The sequence below is a fragment of the Arvicola amphibius genome, chromosome 13, assembly GCF_903992535.2.
Source record: "Arvicola amphibius chromosome 13, mArvAmp1.2, whole genome shotgun sequence".
Lineage (NCBI taxonomy): Eukaryota > Metazoa > Chordata > Mammalia > Rodentia > Cricetidae > Arvicola > Arvicola amphibius.
In genome coordinates, this window is record NC_052059.1 from 57,757,755 (window position 1) to 57,766,038 (window position 8,284).

At 44.1% G+C, this 8,284-nt stretch overlaps 1 protein-coding gene across 1 annotated transcript; it reads left to right on the forward strand.

Annotated features, from left to right (window-relative positions):
* The first annotated feature begins 4,058 nt into the window (after positions 1-4,058).
* Positions 4,059-7,583, forward strand: LOC119800126 (granzyme C-like). The gene is made up of 5 exons (XM_038310192.1): positions 4,059-4,113; positions 5,131-5,281; positions 5,718-5,853; positions 5,978-6,238; positions 7,440-7,583. Exons 1-5 carry the CDS (start codon positions 4,059-4,061, stop codon positions 7,581-7,583), a joined length of 747 nt encoding a protein of 248 aa, XP_038166120.1.
* The last annotated feature ends 701 nt before the right edge of the window (positions 7,584-8,284 follow it).

An 8,284-nucleotide genomic window follows, 5' to 3' on the forward strand; every position in this document is an offset into this window, starting at 1 on the left:
TCAATAATGTTTTATTCTACTGTTGCAGACAATGGGTGTTTAATGCTATTTAGAAAACCAGCAAGCATTCTTCTTCTTCATCAAGAGCACACACACACCATCACCCAGCTTCCATTCTTACACTCAGCTGTCACTTTGCACTGCATCTGCAGCTGAGATGTTGCCATATCAAACCTTGCTTTCTATTTTCTTGTTAATTTTCATAATAAAAGTAAATATAGTTCCTTATCAATTATTATTTATAATCACAGCATGACTTCTATAACATCCTATAAGAAAACAGAACTCAAAACAGAGAGAAGCTGGCGATGGTGGCATACACCTTTAATCCCAATACTGAAGAACAGAGACAGGAGGATCTCTTATTTCAAGCCCAGCATGGTCTACACAGCAAATTCCAGGACAGCCAGGACTACACAGATATCCTGTCTCAACAACAACAAAAAAAGAGAAGGAAACCCGAGAGGAACCCATAAAATTAAGAGAATGCAATCACCGCACTAGACTTATATTTAATGATATGTCCTTGCAGAGGTTATCAAGAAAATTTATGCACAAAGAAGAAGGTTTCAGTGGGGACCAGAGGGGGATAAGACAGGACAACTGTGGGTAAAAATAACCAAAGTACATCGACTACATGCATGAAGTTGCCAAAGAACAAAAAGTGGGTTTAAAAGGAAGTTTAGTTTAACAGATAAACCTTGCTAGCATTAATTATAAAGTTACACTTGATTCTGTCAAATCTTGTTAGTTTATTTCTTACAAGAAACCTGATATTATTTTGAAAATCTATAGTTTGAAAACTTTTTAAATGTTACTATTTTTGTTGGCTGGGAAATATTTCTCAATAAAATAAATGCAAATAAGAAAAAAAAAGGAAATTTAGTGCGAAAACATTAAATCATCATCAGGACAGAATTTCAAAAGGGACAAAGGATAAAATCATCTCCAAATGCCAGGAATTCCTAAAAAGTGTTCATGCTAACTATGGTGACATCATTTGCATTTCATAAGTTAGATGGTCAAACTAAGGATATCACCAAAATATTATCAAGCTACTTCCTATGTTATCAAAAATATTTGTGCCACAGCTTGAGAATGAAAACTGTCTTACAGAGGGAAGCTTTTAGTTGATTTGACTGCTCACTTCATCTTTAAGGGATAGCCAACCTGTCAACACTATATTTCAAACCGTAAGTATTCCTGGTGGAGGTGGAATTAAGGAAAACTCAAAGAAAGGCAAAGAAATGTCTGCATTTCAACACGGAAGAATACAGTTTTGTGACAGCAATGCAGCCTCGCTATTACATTTGACAAGAGAATTGAAAACAGATCTCAAGATTTTCAAAAATAATGTCACTATTTTGATAAATTACCAAGTTCATTTTACTCAGCATGTATGTTACGTGCTGATTTTCAGATGGAATGCCTAGAACTGCAATCTTCTATTCAACCTGAGAATATTTTTGCTCATGTCTCTTCGCAGACTTTCCAGGGCATTTATAGGTCCTTCTCAGAGACCAGCGCTCACACTTCACAACCACACTTTGTATTCACACTGGCACTTTCCCCCAGCACCTACATGTGTAAGCAACTACTTTTAAGAACCGAATACACAGGATTGGACAGATGCCTGTAAGTCTTAACAGATCACACTTCTCTTGCAGAGGACCCAAGTTCAATTCTGAGCACCCATGTTGAGTGTCTCATAACTACTTGTAACCTCAGCTCCTCTGGCCTCCAAGGGCGTGTGTACTCACATGTACATGCCCAAATCCAAGCACAGACACGAACGCAGACACATACATATAATCAAGGGGTAAAAATCTTTTAGATAAATGTTTCTAGATATGACAAGGGACCTATACCCATGAAATCTCATCAATATGACTGCTTAAACAAGACCTGAACAATGACAACACCGGTAGGTCTTCTGCAGTGTTTGGGGAAAAAGCAAGGGCCCATCCGAAGATGAAGAGCAACAGGCAAGTATAAAGTGCTAAGAGAGAAAGAAATAATCTTCCCTAAAGATGAGTCCCCTTAATGGTTTTCCAATCCTGAGTGGTCAGACCTAAAAGAAATACATGTTCAAGCAATAATAAACCAACCCTGAAGACTGGATTTATTTTTATCTCTTTTTTTTTTTTGTGTGTGTGTGTGTGTGTGTGTGTGTGTGAGAGAGAGAGAGAGAGAGAGAGAGAGAGAGAGAGAGAGAGAGAGAATGATAATTAAAGAATAAGAGGCCACAATCTGAAGGGGATGGAGAAACCTGGGAGGAGTTAGAGGGATAATGAAGGGGATGTTATAATTCAATTTTAATTTTCTTTTAATTTAAAATGTTAAACACACTCATTGTAAAATTAGAACTAAAATATCTCAGTCTGACCTTAGAAATTCACCTGAGTTCAGAGCTATGCCCGACAAGCTGGGGAGTGAAGCATTCCTTGCTCAAAAGCAATGTCAAATATCCCACAAAATTCATGTTGTCCTCCTTTGCTTTTATGATAAAACCATACCAATATAAATTATACTATTTATATGTGTTCAATTTCTTTATTAGATATTACAAACATGGAACCTGCTCCATAGTTTTGAAAGATTATATTAATGGGCACTGTATAATTAGGATTATTTTATTCTCTAGAATTTTGTTGCTTACCTGTATGTGCAGATATTGTGTCACTTATATATGGTCCCTTTCCAGGGGGAAGCACCTTCTTTCATTACAGCTTGCATTAGTAATGCATAGCTCAAAACAGTTACCCATTCTCTATGGCCCAGAAAACACAAAAGGCTACATACCCATAGACCAGATCATTAATTTTGATCCAATTAATATTAGGACTGCAGTTCACAACTAGGACAAGAAAACCTCTCTTGGTCATAAAGTAGGAAAGAAGGAAATTCAAAAATAAAACATAAAGCTGTGGTGGTAAAGCAGGACCTGACATGCTCTGGGTTATCTAGATGTGCATAGACACACACATGCACAGACACACGCATGCACACACACGCACACACACCTGTTCCTAGGGCAAGGCTAGTCTGTCTCTCCCCCCCAGAGTTGTTTCACACAGCTTCCACCTGTTCTCTTAGCTCAGATCCTCAGCTCGCTCCAGTCAATATCAGCCTTTTCAAGGGCTGCCTCCCTGTCGGTCTCACTTCTGGATCCAGCCCACTAAATAATCACTCAAGATCTTACCAAGGCCCCTTGGATCTACAGAAAATCCTAGGCACTGCTTCAGAAAACATCACTGCAGTCCTCAGCAGGGAAGCCAGGGCTCATCTAATCTCCCTGACCTTTAAATTCAATCCTGAAGCTCTTGCTTTGAGGTAAGTGCCAATAAACAGGTAACAAATACATGTCAATGTGATTCGTTATTATATTTTAACTATGCATGACAGCAAGATGTGATCAATGGCCACAGGGTAAATACTTGCTTTTGAGATTTCTCTGTGACATCCTAGCAGTTTAGGAAAGTCAGAGTGAGTAAAGATTAATTCATCAGACTGTTCCAACAGATGGTTCCACAGTATGATGAGAACTCCCAGAGGTTACTAAGATGTACTGAAACTCTTCCTCGCCAAGCATGGCTCTGCATAACTCTCACTAAATACCGTATAACTTTATCTGTGTATTTGTAGTTCTATAACTGTTTCATGGTAAACTGGTTATCTGTATTATTTAAAATGGAAAGAAAGAAACCAAAGAAACGAAAATCGATCTTATCAGAATGCAAAAGGATGTAAGAGGTAAGAAAGGCCACACTTTTGTCTCAGGGCAGGCACAGTGGACTTCCTGGGGTCTCAGGCCCTCCTCAACCACAACCTTACCACCCTCTTTTCCTGGTCTTTATCCAGGAATAGCTCATAGGATGTCAATGTGGTGACCATGTCGTTTTTACCCAAACCAGACAATGTCCTGAGCTAATAAAGCCAATCAGAGCAGAGATGCACAGGCTTAAAAGGCTTGTGAGGTCACTGAGCACTCACCTCCTTTGTCCTTCAAGGGCTGTGTCCACTCTGCCCTCCTCCAACCCGAGAGCCTTCCTGGGAATATGGCAGCAGTCCTGATTTTCCTGACCTTTCTTCTGCCGCTTGGAGCTGGTGCAGGTGAGTGAACACCCCGATTCTAGAGGTACCATCCCATAATACCTCTGTGGAGTCTCTGCCCAGCTCTAGTCAGGAACTTCCTGCTCTGAACCAGAAGCTTTCTGAACTTCAGGTCCCATTCCAAGCCAGACCTGGAAGCCTGTCACTGGCTAGATCCTCCACAAGGTCTGAGGAAGGGCGATGTCCTCAGAGGACATGGTGGGCACTAGCTTCTCCCTGTTCTTTGTGTCACCTGGAGAGAGGATCATACTTAGAGATGTTAAGAGAATGAAAACCTCCAAAAAGCACATCATTAACTTCTCTTAAGCCCAGACCAACGGCCCCTTTAATGACCAGCCTGCAATGGAGTAAGACCACCACCTCAAGAATATTATCATTATTTAGCAACCTCCCTACTCAATTGCTGAAGAAAGAGGCCCAGGTCAACAAATGCACCCTCCACTAAATTTGCAGTTTTGGTTGGCCTCTCCACTTCTTTCTGCATGTTCCTAGCTATTCCTGTCTTTGGCAGCACACTATTTCAATGGCCCATGGCCCTGAATCCCATGCTATCTTAGCTTCTAGCCCTACAGCCAACTAGAAGTCATTCATTCATGCAGCCAAAACTATTTATTGAGAACCCAAGATGTGCTGGGCACCAGAAGAGGAGAGTTTTTTTTTTTTAAATCCACTGGATAGGGGCTGAGTAAAAGGTGAAAACATGACACCAACCAAGACATCAGAGGGTCAGACAGACACATTAAGAAAAAAAGAGCAGTCAATTCCCTCAGGATTGCCTCAGTGTATCCTCATGATTTAGAGCTTGTCCCTTCATGCATTTGTAAAGCAGGGACAGGAAGACTAGTGCTACCCACTCCTTTTCAGAGCAGGGCCCCGAGGCTTAGGATTCAGCAAAGATTATTCTATTTGTAAGGAATTCAGTCTACAACATCTTGGGGAACTGCAGGTCCCATCGCCTTCACCCTCCTGACTTCATCTGCTGCTCTCAGACACCCCATATTCTGCCTTTTCTTTCAGAGAAGATCATCGGGGGCCATGAGGTCAAGCCCCACTCCCGTCCCTACATGGCATTTGTTAAATTTGTGGGTATTGATGGGAATAAGAGTCGCTGTGGAGGCTTCCTGGTGAAATCCAACTTCGTGCTGACAGCTGCTCACTGCAGGGGAAGGTGAGGAGAAGCAGTTGGCCCCAACAGGAGGTTCCATCATCTACTTGTGGCTGTTCCTGTGAGAGCTCACTGTAGGGCAGGGCTGTGACTATGGAAGTCTGTCATCAGGGAAACTTTGAGGTCAAAGGGTGAGAGTTCAGAGGTGGCAGCACAGTTGAGTTGAAAGCAACTACACTGGTCAGACTACAGCAGTGGCTGAGGTTGAAAGAGCACATTCAGAGTCAAAGCAAACATTGGAATATTGCTGAGAAGCAAGAGGGAGCCTCCAGACGTCTAGTGTTCTTGAGGAGCCAAAAGCAGTAGTTCACACCCTGAGGCCCTTCTGTCTCTTCAGTCCCCTCAGCTAGAGCCCCACCCTGCCCACCCAGCCTCTTGCAGCTCCTGCACTGTGTCCTCTCTCACTCCACATCTCTCACCTGCACTCTGCTCTCTGCAGCTCAATGAGAGTCACTCTTGGAGCCCACGACATCAGCATCCAGGAGGAGACCCAGCAGATCATCCCTGTGGCTAAAGCCATCCCACACCCAGACTACAATCCTATGGATAACTCCAATGACATCATGCTCTTAAAGGTGAGAAGAGCCCCCATCCTGTCCAGGGTTTGCTTCTCCTGCTCTCACTGCACTCCTTTCTTCTCTTCCATCCTGGTGTCTCAGCCCAGCTGTCAATGAGCCACACTCTTCCTTCTTCCCACAGCTGGAGAGGGAGGCCAAGAGGACTAAAGCTGTGAAGCCCCTCCACCTGCCCAGGCGTAAGGTCTGTGTGAAGCCAGGGGACGTGTGCTATGTGGCTGGTTGGGGAAAGATGGACCCAAAGGGTGACTATTCAAACACACTTCAAGAGGTAGAGCTGACAGTCCAGAAGGATCAGGAGTGTGAGTCCTGCTTTCCACGTTTTTACACTAAAGCCATTGAGATCTGTGTGGGGGATCCAAAGATCAAGCGTGCTTCCTTTAAGGTAAGTTGTATTGTCCTTCTCTTGGGGCTCCATGGGAGGGGAAAAGCAATCTAGGACCTAGAGACCAAGCATTAGGGACTCCTTTTCCCTCTGACTGTGATATTTCTCCCTGGAAACAGCAGGAAGCAGTAACTAGCTAGGGCATCAGAGCTGACAAGCAACCACTGTGAAGTCAGCTTGTTGCAAGGTTTTATGTGGATTTAGTTCACCGGCATTGGTGCCAGTTGTTGCAAGGAGAGGGCTGTTTGTTTGTCCCAGCTGCCCAGAAACAAAATAATCACACAGAAACTATATTAATTAAATCACTGCTTGGCCTATTAGCTCTAACTTCTTATTGGTTAACTCTTATATCTTAATTTTAACCCATTTGTATTAATCTGTATATAGTCATGTGGCAGTGGCTTAACGGCAAAGATTTGGCATGTGTGACTCTGGCAGTGGTTCCACGGCATCTCTTTGACTCTGCCTTCTTTCTCCCAGGATTTAGTTCAGTCTTCCCTGCCTACCTAAGTTCTGCCCAATGGACAGGCCAAGGCAGTTTTTTAATTCATTAATGGTAATGATGGCACACAGAGGGAACTCCCACATCATAAGCTGGTATAAAGCAGGATTAGCACAGTCCTCCTGTCACCGAAGCCCAGGCTTTAGAAAGCTGTGCTTCTTGTGTGTGTCGTTAACACAAGCAGGAGTCTCCTCAGACAGGCACCCACTTTTGTCAATGGTCTGGTCCTCCATGCTCACATGAGGCTCAACTACCTGTCCACAATTCTAAACAACAGCCTGGAGCTGAGGGTCCCACACACCTTCATAGAAAATCCATCATAAGCCGGGTGGTGGTGGCGCACGCCTTTAATCCCAGCACTCGGGAGGCAGAGGCAGGCGGATCTCTGTGAGTTCGAGACCAGCCTGGTCTACAAGAGCTAGTTCCAGGACACAGGCTCCAAAGCCACAGAGAAACCCTGTCTCGAAAAACCAAAAAAAAAAAAAAAAAAAAAAAAAAAAAAAATCGATCATAGACTTGGAGTCCGGACTCAGGAGGGAGGTGAAGCAGTAACCCTGTCTAAAATCATAGTGGGAAGCCCAGGGGCCCCAGGTCTGCCCTCTGATTTCCCTTACACAGAGCACACAAGTCATGCTTTATGGTGGGAGGCTGGGCTAGTGTGATATCAGCTCAGCCCCCTCTGCCCCTCTCTATTTACAGGGGGATTCCGGAGGGCCTCTTCTGTGTAACAAAGTGGTTGCTGGTATCGTCTCCTTTGGGTATAAAAATGGTTCAGCCCCAAGAGTCTTCACCAGAGTGTCAAGCTTCCTATCCTGGATAGAGGAAACAATGAAACACAATTAACTACAGAACAAACCAGGCCCCTTCCTGACTCACCATCTTCCCTACAGCTGAGTCCAGGATTGTCCTAGGACAGAAGCCAGCCTCTCAATAAAGGTCTCTTTGCAAGAATCAGAAGGCTGGTTTCATATCAAAGGGACCAACTCTGTGCTAGGCAGGCCGGTGGCACACTTCTGCTTTCTGCTCACTCCACAACCATGCACACACCTTGCCCAAAGCTCAGGCAAGGCCATTGACCAGCTCCTTCTTACTTGTCCCTCTGTGCAGTGCCTGCCCTTCTGACAGGCCCATAGCTGAGCTTGGGTGCCTCTTGTCTTGGGGCTCAGGGTGAGATTTTTCCTCCTCTGTGTCATATGGAAGAAAGGTGAGAGCAAGCACCATTGGTCCTGGAGACGGGGGGAGACAGAGCTGAGGCCAGTGTAGATGGACCTTCCTGGGCAGAGCTTTGTTGCCCCACAGCTTCACCATTAAGGTGATAGCAATTTCAGGATCCCCTCTTTCTCATGTATCCTCCTCTGAAACAGGGCCAAGTTCCTCCAGCCTCTTAGCTCCATCCCCTTCTCTTTTATGTCTGCCCTGAGACTCTATCAATTTCTATGCTTAGTAGTCCATGCTAATCTTTACATGTCACTACCTCTTATCCCCATACCTAGGACACCCAGATCCACATGTGGTTCCTTTCATTAGGGCCTCAGACCAGATGT

Excerpts from the sequence above, each read along its gene's own strand:
- LOC119800126 (XM_038310192.1), top strand. The coding sequence starts at position 4,059 with ATGGCAGCAGTCCTGATTTTCCTGACCTTTCTTCTGCCGCTTGGAGCT. Across the intron at positions 5,282-5,717 it reads GCTGCTCACTGCAGGGGAAG|CTCAATGAGAGTCACTCTTG; the intron begins GTGAGGAGAAGC and ends TGCTCTCTGCAG. Across the intron at positions 5,854-5,977 it reads ATGACATCATGCTCTTAAAG|CTGGAGAGGGAGGCCAAGAG; the intron begins GTGAGAAGAGCC and ends TTCTTCCCACAG.